General features: G+C 41.6%; 2 protein-coding genes across 3 annotated transcripts; both read right to left on the bottom strand.

Moving 5' to 3' along the window:
• Window positions 1-258: 258 nt before the first annotated feature.
• Window positions 259-7,476, bottom strand: LOC136699739 (probable ATP-dependent RNA helicase DDX47). Its single transcript, XM_066674683.1, has 12 exons — window positions 7,189-7,476; window positions 5,796-5,889; window positions 5,451-5,639; window positions 3,976-4,047; window positions 3,743-3,861; window positions 3,567-3,638; window positions 2,771-2,887; window positions 2,170-2,316; window positions 1,782-1,919; window positions 1,145-1,215; window positions 891-1,020; window positions 259-783 (listed from the first exon to the last, which is right to left on the bottom strand). Exons 1-12 carry the CDS (start codon window positions 7,348-7,350, stop codon window positions 634-636), a joined length of 1,461 nt encoding a protein of 486 aa, XP_066530780.1. The 5' UTR covers window positions 7,351-7,476; the 3' UTR covers window positions 259-633.
• Window positions 7,477-8,656: 1,180 nt separating this feature from the next.
• Window positions 8,657-19,012, bottom strand: LOC136699073 (WW domain-binding protein 11-like). 2 transcript variants are annotated; one of them, XM_066673516.1, is made up of 12 exons: window positions 18,770-19,012; window positions 17,820-17,899; window positions 17,298-17,329; window positions 17,115-17,208; window positions 16,820-17,016; window positions 16,368-16,501; window positions 13,970-14,100; window positions 13,692-13,862; window positions 13,471-13,584; window positions 11,906-12,181; window positions 10,172-10,357; window positions 8,657-9,585 (listed from the first exon to the last, which is right to left on the bottom strand). In XM_066673516.1, exons 2-12 carry the CDS (start codon window positions 17,881-17,883, stop codon window positions 8,969-8,971), a joined length of 2,016 nt encoding a protein of 671 aa, XP_066529613.1. In that variant the 5' UTR covers window positions 17,884-17,899; window positions 18,770-19,012; the 3' UTR covers window positions 8,657-8,968. The 2 variants fall into 2 exon arrangements, with proteins under 2 accessions (XP_066529613.1, XP_066529614.1); XM_066673517.1 differs by lacking the exons at window positions 17,820-17,899; window positions 18,770-19,012 and having other exon boundaries at window positions 17,115-17,210; window positions 17,299-17,313.
• Between the last annotated feature and the right edge of the window lie 1,767 nt (window positions 19,013-20,779).

Here is a 20,779-nt window from a genome sequence, read left to right on the forward strand (position 1 = left end):
CACACGAATGTGAATGAGCAAATCTTTGGCCAATTAGTGTAAGAGAGAAACAAGTAGATTTTAGTTAAATCGCTTCTTAATAGGAAATTATTATAAGAATTGCAGCCTGTATTGAGCTGTAGGGACCAGTGAGGAGTTTTAACCTTTTATAGCAGCCCTCTAGATATTTGTGATCAAAATTTCAGCAAAGGCAGGATCAGATTTCTGAAAGGCCGTGAGCAGAATGCTGTCAGGAGCTTTATCAATGTCATCTGTTCTTTCAAGGATCATCAAATGTCCAGGCAGTGGAAGAGTTCTGAAGTTCAGCCTGAGCTAAGGAGGAAGAAATCTATTGAATTATATATATCCAGTGACAGTTCCTTTCAAAACTTTCATTTGTATCTTAGCATCACAAGGGAACTTTTTTACTCAGTGTTGTCAATTACCTTCCATCAAGGCTGTGATCGTGTATAAAATATACTGTAAGAATCCATAATAGATACTTGTTTTTGTTTAATTTTTCCCTTCAGGGCCTTGTTTAAAGGTGAGATACTCTAAATAAGAACAGCAGAGTCAAAGAGAAGGGTAACATTTATTTCACATGACAAAGCAAATTGAACTATGTATGTACACGGCGTTCTAATAACGATGGCTTTATCGCCCTCTCCTGGAACCTCTACCTTTCCCTCTTCCAAATGTTCCTCCTTTCACTTTCTTACGCACACCACTTGACTGTTCAGCATCATCACCATCTTCCTCTACTCCTCTTGGCCTTTTCCTCTTCTCCCCTTGCTCCTTCATCTCCTGCAGAAAGACAGAGGGTTTGTGGAGTGGATTAAGCTACAGCTCAGCCTAAAAATGTCTTTCATAGCTCACAAGATTTAAGTACAAAACTATGAAAAGAGACGTACCATACGGGCAAATCGTTGGGCTTCACTCACTCTCTCCACCAGCATCATCACTTCTTCTTCTTGAGTTGGGAAGGCAGGAAGTTTCTTTCCAATCAAAGATTCAATACGCTGGAAAAGCTCCACATCGTACCTGGAAACCGCAAAATACAGAGCCGTGAAGTGTTTGGTAAATTCAGAGTTATATTGTTTAGCGGTTGATTTTCACGTGTTTAACTGTCAACAATGTGTTATTTGACCAAGAAAATGTGACTGACTGTGTTACGAAGGTGATGGATTTCCCTGACCGTCCAGCACGTGCCGTTCTTCCCACACGATGAATGTAGTCCTGGAAGAAAACAGTATTTGTATATTTAACAGACTATTAAAACAGAAAATTTGTAAAAACATTATGTACTGATGTCATGTTTTATTTACTCTTTAATTCAGAATGGTATTGTTTACTAATTTCATCAGGAAAATGACTTTTTTTAAAATTCACTTTTGAACTTTGTTGTTTATTTTTGTAGCATTTTTCTGTCTACGTTTACTTTCATGCAGTTAGCCATCTCAAATTTCCTACTTAAGTAATCGGAATCAGCAAAAAGAAGTCAATATCACCCACCTATGGAGCAAGAATACAGTGAAAAGCACAAACTGGGGTGAGTATATTAGAGTTCTGTCCATTGTCTAAAGAACTGTAGAGATGCCTTTGCTCTGCCATGAGCAGAGAGCGAAAACCTAACATACCAGACCGACATTTTTTTTTTTTTCGACACCAGGGCTTCGCAAACACATTACATCCCTCTCCAGAATGCAAACAGACTACAAAGCCGCAAATGGTGAGGACACACAAAAAATGTGTTCTGATTAAAATCATGAAGGTCGCCTGTAAAAGAGAGTATGCAGTCTTACCTTTGAGTGTGTAGGAATATCAAAGTTGATCACACAGTCCACGTGAGGAATGTCCAGTCCACGGGACGCCACATCAGTAGCCAGCAGCACAGAGCGGGATTTCGACTTGAACTTATTTAAAGCTCCCAGGCGTTTATTCTACACACACACAGTTAAATTAGTTAATATACCATCATCATACTAAACTCCTATTGCACTGTGGTGATCTACATTTGGATTTCCTGCCATTCAAGCACAAATTGAGTTTTACAACTTTGTTATACAATTGATTTATTAATTAAATTAACCCAGTTTCCTAATCACAAAGCTAACACCTTGCACACTTGCTTTTTAAAAAAGTTACCACTTTGTGCAATTTCAGTGCAGCCACAGTTTTTATTTTAATTACCTGGCTCATTTGCCCATGAAGTGGGATAGCAGTGATGCCCAGATTTCGAAGGAGTAGTGCCACTCGCTGTGCATTATTACAGGTACCGGTGAAAACCATAAAGGAGTTGCCTGCCAGCTCATTCAGGATCGACACAAGATAACAGTCCTGTAAAAGAAAGATGGTAAACAACAGCAAAAAAAAAAATAATAATACTGTGGTGATCAAAATTAGGGAACAATGTATATTTTCCTACGTTTCAAAATCACTGTTCGTTCTATTTTTCAGTTCTACCATGAATACAAGCATTTTTCATAATTTAATAAATGATTCTCTTACATTATAAAGAAATGTATTTGTTTTAATCTGGCACTGGAACTTGATTTTTTCAAGCAACACGGCAAGCTGCTCCACAATGAATGAAAGCCTGTGACCGCATGTGGTTCTGGTGAAGGCTGAATGGATGACCCTTGGAGCTTTTTCAAAGGAAGATGGAAGAATTCCAAGAGCACAATTTCTAGAATATTTAAGCCCCCAAACTATAACAGAATAAGTACTAAATGTACCCTTGAGGGTATGACCAAAGTGACCACTTTTCAATGCAGGTGTTTGTGCATCTCACCTTGTATTTGGCAGGAATGAATATATAATACTGCTGTAGGTTTTCCACTGTGGTGTATTTGGTGGAAACGGCACATTTTACTGGGTCTTTTAAAGCGGCTCTCTGCAATTTCTGAACCTAAACACCAGAGAAACGGTCAAGGCAAAGGAGTGTTAGACTGCATTTGATAATACCTCACTGGACTAAACAAAATGTATTTTATTGAGCAGTTAATCTGCAGTTTGACGAAAAGTTGAAAATGCCATTAAATTCTTTTACTTGTTTAAAACGAACACAATGTATTTTTTTTTTATTGTCGTTGATGTTCCTGGGGCTCCCTCTAGTGTACTTCTTTTTTACAGCACTATGCTGAAGTCAACAGGGAGGGGGGTGGTTTCCTACCCTCCTTCTAAAATCACAGTGCAGATTAGAAATGACAGGGGCTCTATTCTCCCTATCACAGGTCAGTGAAGCATCACAATGATTTCAAAGCTGTAATATAAAGGTAAAAATAGTGTTCCTTAAAGGCTAAGCAGCAGCTCTATGAAAGTGTCAAACAAATAAATACAGTGGAGTTTGAGTTCCTAACTTGTGTTTATTGAGAGTCAGAAAACATGTTATTTCTTACTAATTCAAGGAATAAGGTTTAAAAGACCGTTGGACCGTTGATAAGAGTAAGGTGCTCAGTTATGATCATTGAGCTACGTATCACAGATTTGTAATATATCAATTTATCTCAGAATGGCATTTTCAGTTGATCAGTAGAATATAGTGAAAGTGGGAGATAGACAATGTATACGCATTAAAAGACCGGTACCTTTTTAGTCATTGTCGCAGAAAAGAGGAATGTGCGTCTGTCTCTTGGAATAACCTTTAAAATTTTATCCACCTGTTGTTGGAGAAGAGAGAGAGAAAGAGAGTTATTAATTGTTCATGACACTGACTGCAGCAAGCGCAGCATGAGGCTTATGATTTCTTATTTCTTAGTTTTACCTCAGACTCAAAGTCCATGTTGAGAATTCTATCTGCTTCGTCCATCACCAAAAACTTTAACGCTCGTAGATTAAAACCTTTGGTGTTTTCCAGGTGATCTATCAACCTGCCTGGTGTTGCTGAGAGAGAGAGAGAAACAAATGTATCCATGCTCTTTTTGTAATGAAAACGACAGTGTCCCAAATTAAATAAATAAACTGTTCAATAAATACTTCTCCCACACAGCCTCTTACCAATTACTACATGGGGTTTCTTTGCCAGCACGAGTGACTGCGACATCATGTCAATTCCACCAACAACAACAGCTACAGGAAGACAAGATGAAAAACACAAAATCAGAACAGTGATGGCAGTATCATGTTATTCAAAAAAGGAGCCACCTGAATGTACCATCCACTCATTTTATTCATTCATTCATTATCTGTAACCCTTATCCAGTTCAGGGTGGCTGTGGGTCCAGAGCCTACCTGGAATCATTGTGCGCAAGGCAGGAATACACCCTGGAGGGGGCGCCAGTCCTTCACAGGGCAACACACACACATACACACATTCACACCTACGGTCACTTTTGAGTCGCCAATCCACCTACCAACGTGTGTTTTTGGACTGAGGGAGGAAACCGAAGCACCCGGAGGAAACCCACACAGACACAGAGAGAACACACCACACACCTCACAGACAGTCACCCGGAGGAAACCCACGCAGACAGAACACACCACACTCCTCACAGACAGTCACCCGGAGCGGGAATCGAACCCACAACCTCCAGGCCCCTGGAGCTGTGTGACTGCGACACCACCTGCTGCTCCACCCCTATCCACTCATTTTAAGTGTAAACTGTTGGTGTTAATGGGGCAGTCATGGCCTAATCGTTAGAGTTCGACCCCCACGACCAGCAGGTACATTCATGGCTGAAGTGCCTTTGAGGAAAGTACCTAACCTCCACAATTCTCCTCGGGTGCTGAGGGTCACTGCTTCGGGTGTGTGTTTTCCCTGCCTCTAATCACTAGTGGGAGTGTGAACAATAGAGAAGCATGAGTCTTAGCGAGAATCTAGCCTGGGAGAGTGATAAGTGGCTGGCAACTCTGTGCCTTTGTGAAACTGCACTGAGGACCCTGTTCTACACTGCCCCAGTGCACCTAATGCCAGCTAGTTGGGAAAAAAAACCCATCTGACTCGGACAGTGGGAGAGCCTGCATGCTGCTTGAAGCTTGAACACCAACATTAAAGTCAAGGGAGCGACAGCAAGTTTAAGAATATGACCACATTTAGTCCAGAAACCTTATTACTGAAGAGACCGGTGATAATGTTACATTACAACAGTCCCCCTAATAAAATACACACATCCCAGCATGGCTTTACAGGCTGAGGGCACTGGAAGGGTGTGTTTTTTGAGGTGAGTGACATAAACAAATTAATTCCCATCCAACTCAAATACAATAGAAGGAAACTAAAAGACAAAAGCCTGCATCATTCTCTCAACTCGACTTCAGAGCACATTCATCATAAAACATACAGATAATAGTTAGAACAAAAAGTGTGAATGGTTTTAACGTCCTTTAGATGTTACACTACGTTCACATACTCCACAATTACAATGGAATGTGGAATATTTCATAACTAAAATACTAGCATCCTTTATAACCCTGGTGAGAGTTTGGTATAAAATTCTTTATCAGAAAAAAAATACAAGCTCAAGTTCCAGTACCGGTTTTGACTCCAATGCTGGACCCCAAAGCCTCGAACTGCTCAGATATCTGGAAGGCAAGCTCACGAGTGGGTGTGAGAACAAGTGTGTGGAGCCGCTGCGGGTGGGACAGCAGATTCTGCAGGATCGGCAACGCAAACGCGCCCGTTTTACCTGAACCTGTCTCGGCCAATCCAATCACATCACGTCCTGAGGTGAGTAAAGAGAGACAAAGAGTGAGGGTGGGAAAAACACAACACAGACCAAGCCAAGCAGAGAATATACAGCTCTTAAATGCAATACAATGAAGAAAAGAAACAAGGTCAATAGGTCTTATCAGCTCCGAGCTGTTACAGTAGCGCTTACCTTCCAGCGCCACTGGAACGGCCTCTATCTGAATTTTGGTCGGACTCTTCCAGCCGAGCTGATCACAGGCTTCACACAGCACTTCTGTTATTCCCTACAGCAAACACAAACATCATTACACAACTGCTACTTTATAGAATATCAGAACCTAAACTGCCTGGAACAACACAAATATCCCAATACAGGTACATGGATAAAAGATGGGCTTCACTAATATTTATTAAGAATAAAACATGAGCAAACTGACTAGTCACATCAGCACTGAAACCTGAGTGATGAGACAGAAAGACAACTTAAAGTTCACTCATTCATTATCTGTAACTCTTATCCAGTTCAGGGTCGCGGTGGGGCCAGAGCCTACCTGGAATCATTGGGCGCAAGGTGGGAATACACCCTGGAGGGGGCGCCAGTCCTTCACAGGGCAACACACACACTCAGACCTACAGACACTTTTGAGTCACCAATCCACCTACCAACGACACAGGGAGAACACGCCACACTCCTCACAGACAGTCACCCGGAGGAAACCCACACAGACACAGGGAGAACACGCCACACTCCTCACAGACAGTCACCCGGAGGAAACCCACACAGACACAGGGAGAACACACCACACTCCTCACAGACAGTCACCCGGAGCGGGAATCGAGCCCATAACCTCCAGGTTCCTGGAGGTGTGTGACTGCGACACTACCTGCTGCACCACCATACAACTTAAAATGAAATATGAAAATCATAGGAACAATAATAAATAAAGACTGCCAGGCTAAAGGTCACACACTAATGTTGTTGGACCCCCGATAGATGTGGACAGTGAGTAAAGGAGGGCTGTGTAGGGCTCCAATAACTAATCCATATACATTTTTCATTTTAAAAAAATTGGCAACGAATTTCACTATTGATTAATTGGACTACTGTTCATACCAATAAATGTTCAATCAATTATGAACTATGGGCATGCAAACCCAGGGGGAGTCTACCCACTTTACATTAGTAGTGTTTGTATATTTACATGAACATAAATCTGAAGTAGTGCTGTCTGCTTGCTCTCACGCGTCTCTCTCAATTTTCGAACAGGGGACTAACTAAACAATCGAACAGAAAAGTGTATAGAGAGAGAGACGTGTCTGTGTGTGTGTTAGAAAATATGCAGAGCAACAAATGAAGTAGATTCTGTAAGAATAGAACTACAAAGACCACTTATTTGATACTTGGAGCTGACAAAATTTAACAACGTCTGCAAAATATTAGAACGCGTGACTTTGTTTTCTTAGTTAGCTTCATAAATACACTCAGGATCAAAACAGTGTGAGAGTAGCACTGACTCGATAAGCACATTTTAATAACAGTAGAGAAAAATAAACCGAATACTTTTATTTAGATTAGTTCTTACCAAGTCTTTAAAGGTGTGTGGCTTTTCTACTGTCTCCTCTCCGTCGCTGTTCTCCGCCTTTTCTTCGTTTTCAGAGTTTGTTTCTGCCTCGTTCCGCTCGTGTTTCTCCGCCATGGTTCCAGCAGCGTGTTCTGTGATCGACTGCGCATGAGCGGAAACCATATCAAAGGCTTCTGGGAAATTGAGTTCATGAGCGTTTCAAGGAGAAATTCCTTTAAAAATCATTCGTCGAATGTTTGAACAACGGTAAAACGTTACAGTCAACGTTTTTGTTTTGATTAGTTTCGGAATTTAACAATAATATAAAAAACATTCACACACATTTTAAAGATAATTTCAATCTAGGTTTTAATTACTAAATAACAATATTAAAGGTGAAAGAAAAAAACAAACTACAAATAATTTATGCTACGCCTTTTTTTAAATTTAACCCGTTTGTTGATTATACCCTTTAAACCTTTTCTGTTCATCAAAATTACTTTTAGGAATTGTTTACAAGACACACACAACACTCTCTGAAACTACATTTACACTTTGAAATATTCAGCCATGAGGCTCACTGGTTGTTTTGTGCATTATGTCGTCTAGAATATATTAATTAGGGTGACCAGACGTCCTCTTTTACCAGGACATGTCCTCTTTTTTAGACTTAAATAAATGTCCGGCCGGAATTTCACAAACGTCCGGCATTTTGTTTTTCTAGCGCTTACATAGAACTTCGAGAAGTTTCGTTCACAAACTAGTCCCGCCCTCCCCTACTCCGATTGGTTTGCTTGAGTGAGAAGGGGGCGTGGTGAAGTAGCCTAAAACCTTCTGATTGGACGGTGTGACTGTAGAGCTACCGTTATTGGTCGATAACCTTCTCTGTAAACATTTAATTGGTCAGTCTGCACGTCAGGGAAAGCTCATGTACCTACCCTCAGCTCGAGCAGTTATGTCGAAACGTAAATGTAAGTTCTCGGATGTATTAAAAAAAGAAATTCCCATGTTTTGTGTAGAAAATAAAGGTGTAAAAGACCTAAAAGCACACATAGGTTTAGCTAAGCATACAACGGCAGCACCCCCACCCCGAGACGTGTCCTATTTTTCCCCATCTCGGATTTATTAATATTAAATTAAAAAGTAATTGATTTAATAAAATCTTACAGGAAAGTTCAGCTTAAACCAGAAACACACTACACACTGGTTTCTTACTCAAACATACTGTTCAGCCTTAAAAGATACAGAGCTTCTGCATGAACACGTGAGTACTTCTCCAAAATAATCTAGGTTGCCTTTAAATGTCAAATATAAATCGTCTTTTTTCATTGCCTGAACTGGTAGAATATTGTTTTTCCATAATGGACAATTGTGGCCCTTTGACACAAAACTGATTTTCAGTATTTAAAGATTATGACATTGCCAGAAAATGAGCTTGTTTCTAATATATTTATTTTAAACTGAAAATGGTTTTTAAATGAACATGTTTTTTTCCCCCACCAGAAAAAAATAATCAGAGAATGAAACATGAGGAGTGAGCCGTGAGGACTGTTTATTCAGACACAAATTTATCACACTGCTCCTCCAGAACCTCTACTTACATAAAACACTCAGACAAACTCCTTTTATAAAAACACTTCAGATTATTTAGTACAGGGAACTGAAGCAATGGATGCTAACACAGAAACTGAACTTTGACATTTATGAATGTATATTTTCACACCTAGACTTTCCTGAAAATACCAGACTGAAGCCTAAACTTCTCATCTTGAATCCTCTTCCACCATTTCTGCCCCCGATCTCAAAGAAGCCCCTCCATTTCTCTCATGAAAGCCTCATAGACTTGATCCTTGGTCTTCATATTTGGCGGGTTGGGATTTGCTCCAGGCTGCGCAGGTGTTGCAGAGACAGTTGTCTTCTGCCCTGGCCCTACCCTCTCCTCCTCTCTCCTGCCCACTCTTTCAGGTGCTGCCCCCTGCTGACCTGCACGGTCCCTGCGCACCCTCAGCGCCGTAGGAACAAAGCGTGTTACTTCTGCCTTTGGCGTGATTATTTGTGGTTTTGCAGAAATGGTGGCACCCCCTGCCTGGCCAGCTACACCAGAGTGAGCAGGCACACTGGTGATGTTGGCTCGTTTCTCTATGGTGTGGGCATGACCTGCTGGGTTGGGGGGTGTGGGGCCAGTGCCTGGAGGGGGAGGAACCTGCAGGGGAGATGGGCGGATTGACATAGGGAGAGAGGGAGGGGGCATAACAGAGGCCGTGGTTTGACTGGTCTCATTGGAGGAAGACGGGGCTTTCTGACGGGGAACAATGCTCGGTGGGGCACTGAGCACACTGGGGTTAAGAGGGGGTGGGAACAGAGAAAGTGGTGGGGCTAAGCGAGGAGGACCAGAACGAGGAGGAGGAGGAGGAATACCTACAGTGTGAAGAAAAGAAACAGCAGTGTTAAAAGACAGCAACCATTTTTAATGCTGGATTATGACAAAATCAAACCCTAATCTTCATTCACTCTAAAACCTGCCTCGAAATTCTTCTGGTTTGTGCACTTTAATGTCAGAAGTACATTGTTGTACAGTGTTGTATTTTCTAATCTGCACAAAAGAAGTTGTATAAAAAGCTGTTTTGAAGCAGCAAAAATCAGGGCTTCCTCTATGCAGGCTCCGACGGAGCAGAGACGGAACAGAGCGCCTCATAGGTCACACAGCAGGAGCAATAGAGCTATTCTTTGGAGCACATGCTTCAGGCTGTCTGGCAAATAACACCCTTCAAATCTTTTAACATCTTAGGCCTTTGGTGCTTTAGGCCACCAGAGCAGTGAACTGCTAGCCTTGCTGTATTTTACAGTAATGAAAAGCATGGAATAACTATTGTGACCAGATAACTCAAAGTGGAAGTGCTTTGGGGAAAAAAGATAGAGGTTCTGTCTCTTTAAAGAAATATAACAGTCTGTAAAAATTTGCATGGATATTAAACCTATGCAACTTATGTGTAAATATATATACCTGGTGGTGCAGGGGGTGGGAGTCTGGGCGGAGGTCCTCTTGGTGGTGGTCCAGGAGGCATGCCAGGTGGAGGGCCAGGCGGGGGGCCAGGAGGGCGGCCAGGAGGAGGGCCAGGGGGTAGCATCCGGGGCATCGGCCCTCTCAGACCACCTGGCATACCAGGAGGCCTCAGGAACGGAGGAGCACCTAAGAACACGAAGTGCCATGTTTAATTGTACTTCAGCAAAACAAGTTATAACTCTGTTAATCAAGAGTCTTACTTAAGTATCAGTGGTAGGCAAAATACCACAAGGATTATGTATTACAGTACCAGTCTTTCTGGTATGTACTCAAAACACATGCTGAAACCGGTGGTCTTTTTATATTCCGATTTTTGTGGGAGCTAGCAGCCAACATGGTGCGCATCATTGTGCCTTGGATGAAATGCAGACTTAATTATGTTGCTTTTCCACTGCATAGAACCTACCAGACTCAGCTAGCCTCTTTTGCTTTTAAACTAGCCAAATCTGTTACCTGATCACTGGTACAAAGCGAGCCATAAACACTGCAGAGCGCTGACTGACCAGAGAGACTTATCAATCACCACGAAATGCAGACCTCCAGAACAAACTAGCCACTTGTATAAGGTCCTGCAGTGGTTACATTTGGTTTTTATTCAGCTCAAAGCGGTAGCTCATAAAATCATGCCAAGGTGTTTCAAACGCTCCTTGGATCGTTAGCCGACAAAAAAATCTCCAGCGAAATCCAGATGCTGCAACAAGGAAAACTCTGCTACGAGACCTGGGGAATCTGTGACAACTGGGGCGTGGAGCCGTGTTCCATCCAAAAAACAACAAAGTTGCCCTAACCACTATTGTGGATTTAAAGCCTGTGGTTCCTGTTAGAGAGGGATTTTGGACGACACCATCTACATTTGGTAGGGGCGCAGGGCTGGTGGACAAGCATCAAGATGTGTTGTACCAAGTTGAGTAAAGCCAATGCCATGCAGTAGAAAAGCAACAATTAGAGGTTTCAGACTAACATCCACTGGGACACATCACAAAAACAATCCTTAACCCCACCTTTCATTCATTCATTCATTACCTGTAACCCTTATCCAGTTCAGGGTCGCAGTGAGTCCAGAGCCTACCTGGAATTATTGGGCGCAAGGCGGGAATACACCCTGGAGGGGGCGCCAGTCCTTCACAGGACAACACACTCACACATTCACACCTACGGACACATTTGAGTCGCCAATCCACCTACCAACGTGTGTTTTTGGACTGTGGGAGAAAACCGGAGCACCCGGAGGAAACCCACGCAGACACAGGGAGAACACACCACACTCCTCACAGACAGTCACCCGGAGGAAACCCACGCAGACACGGGGAGAACACACCACACTCATCACAGACAGTCACCCGGAGCGGGAATCGAACCCACAACCTCCAGGACCCTGGAGCTGTGTGACTGCGACACTACCTGCTGCACCACCGTGCCGCCCCCACTCCTTTCCACAGTGGAAAATTTGCTTCCTAACATCCATGAACAGCATTGCTCCAATAACTGTTACAGTCTGCAATAAATCACTGTATCTTTCAGTGCTGATACATGGCTCAATTGCTGAGGTAAGAATTGTAGTTCATTTATCAGTTATATTATATATTGTTGCTCAGTTTCCTCTGATAAGACTCTATGGCATTTATAAAACGATGGGTCCTTAAACTCACCTCTCTAATTATTCTTGTCACTCACCTGGAGGAGGTCCTGGAGGTGGTCCTGAAGGAGGTCCTGGTGGCCTCATTGGTGGAGCAGGAGGTGGTCCTAAAGGAGGAGGACCTGTGATTGGTGGACCTTGCATGTGAGGGAGTGGCTGCTGTGCTCCGACTGGTGCAGATGGTGGAGGTGGTCTGGGCAGAATTTGTTGAGTTTGAACGTCTCCAGGGGGGCCAGCGTCTTCACCGTCTGACTGCTCACTGTCTGTATACTCTTCTTCCTCCTCGTCTTCCTCTTCCTCAGGCACAGACTGGCCTATAAACACACACCATATTCACTCAGCGGCTTATATAGCAACAACCAGACACTGTTCAGAAATTATAAGGTCACTGAAAATGTGTCATGTACATAAATATATAAGAGAATGTCTAGTATTAGCTTTAAGCAGATTCTGAGTAGCTTCTTTAGTAGAAATCCTTTAATTAAAGTTAAACAGAACATAGTCTAGCTGATAATTTCCACCTCTGTCTTTGCATATTAGATAATTAGGCAACATTACTGAAGAGGCAGTGCTTTAAGCTGAATATCAGCACAACTGTGATTCGGTTATAGGCTACAGGCTACGTTCCAAAGATAATCACTGCTGTGTTCTAGTTAAATCTGGAACCGTAAGCCTATCAGGACATTTGGACCAATTTAAAAGTGAAGTTTTTTCCTCCCAGACCCAGACCATATGTAAAATCTCAGAAGTCACCAGTAGCTTACAACACAGATTCTCAGTCACTGGAGCACAGTGCATGTGTGTTCTACACTTCTACAGTTTCGTCGCAGGTCACCTCTCAGTTCAAACCCAAGCTAGCTTCAGGGTTTTTTTCCCCTGAGGTTTTTGCAAGCACCGTCACGTCTCTACTGATGCTGTACTGTTCATGTTGCCATGGTGGAAACACTGTCAATCATTCTGTGATTTAGCCTGCCCTCGTAGTTTTGAGCAGGCAGAGGATAAAGATTTTTAGGAGTCTTTTAAATACTATTAAGCTGCTTGATTCTATAAAAATACATGTGCTTATTCTGTGGCACCTTTAATGTTTAAAATCGATGTACATTTCATGAACTTAAAATAACTGGACAGTGTCTAAATGTTGTACAAGTTGTTAGACATGCTTTTAGGTAGAATTTCAAAGTTGTAAATGTAGTTTTTGTTTTGAATCAGTGTTCTATCCTTACTCAGACTTGACTTTGAGGTGCAGATGTTATCAATAAAAACTATATGCAGAACTGAACAAAGCAACTGAGCTGTCTGCAAAATTCTAAGGTTTTAAACAGAGGATGAGGAACATACAGAAGGTAGGAACGTGTACCATGTCACACTTATAAGCAAAAATACCTTTTCCTGCTGCAAATACTAGTATCATACTATTATAAATGTTAATGCACATTGCACCAGCAGTAAAACAGAACAGAAAATATAGTGCTAGTGTAGTTTTTTACACTTGTGCGAGAGTACTCAATACTCTGTACTCAATACTCTGTACTCTGTAATCCACTGCAGTCATATACTGCAGTGGATTACACATATGTCTGTGTGTGTCTGTATGTGTGTATACCTGCCATCCGCAACATCATGGCTTGTAAAGGAGTGATAGCTTTTGTCTTCTTCACAACTCTGGTCTTCTTTCTTTTCACAGGCTGTGGCATATCAGCAAAACGTACAGTCCGGCCTAACAGCACAAAAAACATTAACATTATAGGGTCACATTAAAGGCCAAGTGATATATATATGTAAAATACATACACTCGTATTCTTTCAATCCAAGTGTTTTCTCACCTCTCTCTCTCTCCTCGTCTCTCTCTTCGTGCCGTTCTCCTAAGTTTCTTTTGTCTAGAAGGTCGTCCCTTTCTCCTTCACTCTCAGAGTCACTCTCGTCTTCTCCTAGATCTGAGCCGCTGTCAATGTCTCGCTCTGTGGTGTCCATAAGTTCAGGATCAGCCTCCACTTCTAAAACACACCCAATAACATATTCAAGAAAATTTTACACTGAGTGTTAATGAAGTAGCTGATTATTATCAACATAAGCTTGAGATATTGTATGTATATTGGCTCACCGACTCTGCGATTGCCATAGAGCTGCAGTATCTGAGGTGGTGGGGGTCCCGGTGGAGGTCCAGGGGGTTTGCGTCCTGGCGGTAACCGAGGAACCCCAGCAACCGCTGCTGACGACAACGCAGTCCCTTTACTGAGAGACAAAAAGTCGATTTTTCATCTTCAGCTTCTTTTTAATCTGTACTCATTCACATAATTTATCTCCAATCATTAAGAGAGAAATATTAACATTTGTAAAGGTTGTTTTTGTTAATTAGCAAAAGGTTAGATCATGTTTATGGCTTATGATTAAGAACAGGTTAACATTAGAACGAGAATCAGGTCTAGGAGATGAACATCTTGACTAGGGTTGGGTGGTATAATGATAATATCGTAAACCGCTGTATTTAAAAATGTGGACGGTATCTCAAAATGAGGGCGGTATTTATGATGCGTGTGTGGTGTACGGTGTCAAATTTCTGTTCTGCGTCTTTAAAAGTCGGCTAAAATTTTCATATACGTTTAAGAGCGCCACAGGGAGGGGGCGCTGTGGCAGCTCAATGACTGCTGATGTCACGGTCTGAAAATGGGTGGAGAAAACCACAAGCCCAGTAGCCCACCACGGCTGAGTTTGGGCTAAATGAGAGAGGAAGAAAGCTGTAAACAGACAAAATACTCAGAAAATTCTTTACTTGACTTTGACAGGTATATGGCTTTTTCCTCTAAATATGTGTGTTTTGAGCCTCTGCTAGACCACAAGTGCCTGTTAGTGCCAGTCTTAATTCACTTATTTGCTGATTATTCTGTTCCTTCAGCACCAGTTGCTGAAATTTGCTGGACTTTCTGCTCACAGATAAAAGCCTCAGTGCAACCTGACAGAGCACCCCCTCCACATGGAAACACCGTATGCCACGATAATATTTTGAGACAGCATGACGGTAAGAAAAATGTGGATACCGCCCATCCCTAATCTTCACATAAGTCAAGTTTCAGACTTTACAGTTGGTACTTTCTAATTTGGCTAAGGAGCATTAAGGGTTCCTGCAGTTGTCAGATCAGGGTTGTGGGTTTCTAGGATTATTTGTTTGGCTCAGCCTTTTTTGAGAAGACTACAGTTCCACCATCGTAGGGTTACTGTAGGGATCAACAGACCAGTTTGGAATGGATGTCATGATTTCATCACTGGCAGCTGCACGCACACAGTGGTGGCAGTAAAACAGCATAAACAAGTGGAGTGAAACGGGCAAGATGCACAAAAAGGGACAAAATATGTCATGTTCTGCTGTTGGATGCCAGAATCAGAAAGGAAAAGCAAATTATCTCCATTTTTATAGAATACCATTGAAAGAAACTATACGGTCTTTTTGCAGCTTTGTGTGACCTTTTGTTATACCCCTCAATCCCATCCCCTGTTCTAACAAATCATTCCCCCCCACCCTTACATGATACACCCTTACTCCTCTCACACCTCTTTCTCCCTCTTTCTTTGATCTTATCAATGCTCTTAACCCCCCCCCCCCAACTCCTCCTCTTCCTCTTCCTCCTTTTCCCTTCCCCCATTTATCCAATGTATATAAGGCCCTTCTAAAATATTTGGTGTTAGACTGGATTGGGATCAGACTGAATTGGGTACAGAATGAACTGACTATAGACTGAACTGGTGACAAACCAATGACCAAGCTGTGCCCATGCTTTTCTGCATGCACGTGTGGAAACTTCTGAACCTCCAGTTTCCAAATTTCAGATCGTCCTGAGATGGAATGCAATCACCCAGTTGTACCCATACATCACCCTGTGCGTGTGTAAATAAACTCCAGTCAACACCAAACTCCAGTCTCCTGACTCTTCAATGCCGAACACCATCATCGAAGACTGCCGTTGAGGCAAAACGTGGACTTTTATGGTTACAAGCTCTTAAACTGACAGACTGGACTGATGAAAGCATCCAACAATCTCATCTCTGCAGTACACTTTTCATATCAGGCAAGGTTTTTCACCACCGTTTATCACACAGCAAAATCAATGATGTACTTAATAACAGTAAATTAGTGAAAGCAGCATCCACAAAGCTGGCATTCTCAGCTGTTTCCTAATGGTAAATACCAAAGGCAGGACGTCAGTCCATAAAAAATGTCTTTTGTATACACACTGGGTTTTTCCACAAGCTGTACGAAGATGTTCGGCCACTGTAACTTTGGCCATTTAGTTCCTTGACCCACTTACCCAACAGTGAGTACAGGTCAGTAAACCTCACCCATTACCAAGAGTTAGCTTATTATCTCTTTCACTCGTAAGCTAATAAAATAACTAGACAAAGCATCCGGATTAGCCATATTCCCATTTTCTTACACCTGACACCGCTATGCCCACAAACCACATTTCTGTTTGCAAACAAAAAAATGGTCTATTAGCATTATTTACCCAAACGCTGAGGTTTTCTTCAGGATGGATGGTGGCTGGGCTCCAGGCAGCGGTATGTCCTGGATGAGAACACTGGATGGAGCATGGGGCATATCTGGCAGGGGAATGCTATCCACCTCCACAGACTCAGCATTCTAAACACAAAACAGACATATGGTTCAATTCACAATTCCTCCATGATGTGGCTCTGTATAGCTACAGCAACACAGTAAGACCACAAACTAAACAAAAAGGTCTTCTGTGAAGGCTGAGAAAATGGTCAGAGATCTTTATACATATTGCCTTCAAGTTATATGTTAAAATTATTCATTTAAATGATTTATTTAGTCTTTTTGTGTGTGTTGTCATTAGGACTACTAATTTGTGCCCTTAATAGTTTAAGAAAATTGCTGTTTATAACCAACAACAAAGTAAATGTCAAATGCATTTTAAGGAGTCACAGCCAGACCAACCTTGACAGAGTCAAAGTACAGCGAGAGCTGGCCACGTTTAGTCTCATAATCCAGTTCCAGTTTGCGCAGTTCTTTATAAGTCTCAGGATTCTCTCTTTCATAAAGACGAACAATCCTCTCAAATGTTTCACGTAGCTTCTTCCTTTTATCACGGAGAACTTTATCATTCAGCAATGGCTGCTGCACAGGGTTAAATTCTTAAAGAGAGGAAGAGAACGAGTGAAAAATAAACATAGAAGAATACACGTATATTGTACTGGCAGCACATAAATACACAAACACATGCAGCCCATACCCATTTCGTCCAGTTTCTCCATGTCTCTGATAATCTGCCTGGGGTCTTTCATCTTCAGCACAGCTGCTCTCACCATCATCCTCTGCTTCTTGTTCTATCACACATTAAAATTAAATATGAACTCCCCTGCTATACACCTATATGTTTCTCTTGATTTAAAACAAACCTGTTGTTGATTTTTACCTTTTTTAGCTCCCTTTTCCTGGCCTCTTTTCCTGCAAGCACAGATAGTACAGTGATTTGCAGCACAAGTTCTTGATATTTGGATATACGAGATTAACCTTCAGAATACTTCAGAACAATTCACCACAACCCCCACTACTTGTTGAAATGATAGCCTGAGACATGAGCACTCATATGATTCAGCAGGAAAGGCCATGGGTGTCATGAAGCAGTAATCATGGGTTCTTGACCAAGTTCAAAGTGACATTATGTTAAATCCTATGCTGAAAAGCAGGGTTTTTCACCAGACTGATGCCGTGAAGTTCATGAGGTGCATGCGCTGAGACGTTGTTTTTAATTTTCTTGTACACGTACATTTACTGTAAACATTTGATAACACAAGAGGGGTCTAGCTCCACCCTGATTGGTCTAAATTGCTGTTTGTGATCTGTAATCCAAACAAAACCTGGTAAAAAAGTGCAGCAATATTTCCAGATGAATCTCTAGCACTCCAAACCGAGCACAAGTATGTCAAAGACTTACGGGCCTGGTCTGTGGGGTTCATGAACTTCCCACTCTTGGTGGAGGAGGTGGATCTACGACCCATGGTTGCTTGCGTTCACCTACAACACAAACACGAGTGTGAACCCTGAAACAGTCAACAACATTTTATGATTTTGTTTGAAATTGTAATGCTTATATGATTTTCCATAACGGGGCATTAAAAGAAGGAAAAATAAACACACAAAAACATAAGCTTTGTCAAATCAGCTGGTGTGATAGAGCTGTTATACAGCTCATAGTTTTAATAACTAAAATTAAGTGAAGCTGTTTAAATGGACAAGGAGTTTAATAACAAGGAGATCATGTAAAAATTTTGGCTGATCTGTGCAAGTGCCTCTGCAACAGACTGCTAACTAAAGCAGACTTAATTTATCAGCAACATAACCATCTAATATAATAATATCTAACCATTTAATAATAAATTCAGTAAACAACTGTAAGTACTCCAAATGTTGGTATTATAAGCAAAAATATATTGCTTCCTCACAAACATGCCCTACACATCTATAGAGGAGAATTCTTGTTTTGACCTTAGATTGGTCCATTTTAATACATTTTAACTACTAGTTAAAAACCTCTACAATTTGTTGTCTTTATCCCTTAGAGACTCCCTGTTGGCCATGTTTTAACGTCCCATATTCAACCCAGTGTTACGGGGTAACATCGAATCTCTGTAATGATCTTAAAGGCTCTAATATTGCCAGTGGTGGTAGTAACAGTGGTAGAAAGCTACAGCGCGCGTTTCTTGAGATTTTGGTTCATGTTCGTTGTGTTAACGGCTCTGTGTGAATCCTAAAATAAGTTACGTTATCATTGTTTGCTTTATAAGCCCCAAATATACCACGAAATCCGCTGAATTATATTATAACTACAAAAAAAACTCACTAATAATTACAGTTCTGTGTTTTGTGTTGTGTTAATTTTGTTACCGTTGTCCGTTCGCAGTGTAAATCGATGTCAGAGCGGCTCTCTGCCGCTGAGGTAAATGAGCTCCTCACGCTGCAATCCGCAGCTGTTTACTATCTGCAATTCTGTTGATTTATTCAGGATTTGGGCCTTAATCTGAGTTTATTTAATCGTTAGCGTTAGCTACAGTGCATTTTGCGCGAGCCGCCATCTTGAGTTCCCGCCTTCTTCTTCTACACCGAACAGAGTGGATCCTCCGTTCACCAACAGCGCCACCGTCCGCCGCGAAAAGTTCAGTGTCCAAATGTGGAGCATGAACATAATGTTGGTTCTATCACCCTGCCTAGGAACAACGGGTTTCATATATTTAAATATATATATAATTATTTTTTTTGATAGAGTAGTAGGGCGTAGTTTCAGGGCTACATAGCCCTTCAAACATTATTTTTTAAAGGCACAATCTAAACGGGCTGTTATCATTGCCTTTTAAATCACCTGAAAGATGGCCGTCAAATAAATATACAAATATGTCAGTATTTACACCTTAAAAACTATGATACCCATGTAGTTTACGTGTATTTTGGCCAGATTTTGGCTGGTTGAAGTACCATAAATGCACATGTCTCTGTAGTTAGCGAGCTAGCATAATACAGTAATTTACTTTTCCACCTTAAATGGTGATACCATTTATAGTGTGACCAGACATCCTCTTTTACCCGGACATGTCCTCATTTTTAGACTTTAAAAAATGTTCGGGATTATGTTTTTCTAGAGCTGACATAGAACTTCGAGAAGTTTCGTTCACAAACTAGCCCCGCCCTCCCCTACTTCGTTTGGTTCGCTTGAGTGAGAAGGGGGCGTGGTGAAGTAGCCTAAAATCTTCTGATTGGACGGTGTGACTGTAGAGCTACCGTTATTGGTCGATAACCTTTTCTGTAAACATTTAATTGGTCAGTCTGCACGTCAGTAGTCGTCAACCCCCCCAAAAGGTTACTTTATTGAACAATGTATAATGCACATAAAAACACCTGCATAAGTTACTAAAAGAATATCGTATCAGCTTATGTGGTACACTTTTTTCATGAATGAATAAAATATATATTGCTGTATAACTTATTTGCGAAATATAAAAAAAATCACCCATTTTTTTATCCTCTCTAGTGGATATGCCTAAATAAATAAATTAATGAGTAATGTTGATTGATGAAGTTACTTTCCTTCTAAGAAAATCTGAAGAATAATTCCAGAAATATTTGCAATAAATACATTCCCAAAAAGATGAGCAATTATTTTTTCAAATTAGTGACAGAGCCCTGCCAGTGGAAAAGCAACAAGCTTTAAGCATGCCAAGCCGTGTAGAGTCGAGTCTTGTAGAACCGGACCCATGCGGTGGAAAAGAACCATAAGGGGCTGAGCCCAATTCCTGAAAAACAACCCCGCACCCAACCCCCCCTCCACCAAAATTCACACTTGGCACAATGCAGTCAGACAAGTGTCATTCTCCTGGTAACTTCCCAGTCCTGACTTGTTAATCAGATTTCCAGATGGAAAGTGTGATTCGAACACCTCCACTACTCTAGAGTCCAGTGGTAGTGTGCTTTACACCACTGCATCTAGCGCTTTGCCATGTGCTTGGTCATGTAAGGCATATACAGCTGCTCAGCTATAGAAACCCATTCCATGAGCTAATCTGAAGGCCACATGAAGTATGGATGTCTGTAGTGATTGACTGCAGAAAGTCGGCAACCAATCACTTTTTCCTTTGTGTTTGACAGTTGACTGTGGAATATTTAGTAGTGAAAAAATTTCACCACTGGATTTGTTGCACAGGTGGCATCCTATCACGATACCACACTGGAATTTGCTGAGCTCCTGAGAGAGTCACATTCACAAATGTTTGTAGAAGCTGTCTGCAATGCCAAGGTGCTTGGTTATATACACCTGTGGCTATGGAAATGATTGGAACACCTGATTCAATGACATGGATGGGTGTGTAGGCAATATATGGAACTGGAAAAGAGTATTCCTCTGTA

The sequence above is a fragment of the Hoplias malabaricus genome, chromosome 6, assembly GCF_029633855.1.
Source record: "Hoplias malabaricus isolate fHopMal1 chromosome 6, fHopMal1.hap1, whole genome shotgun sequence".
Taxonomy (NCBI): Eukaryota; Metazoa; Chordata; class Actinopteri; order Characiformes; family Erythrinidae; genus Hoplias; species Hoplias malabaricus.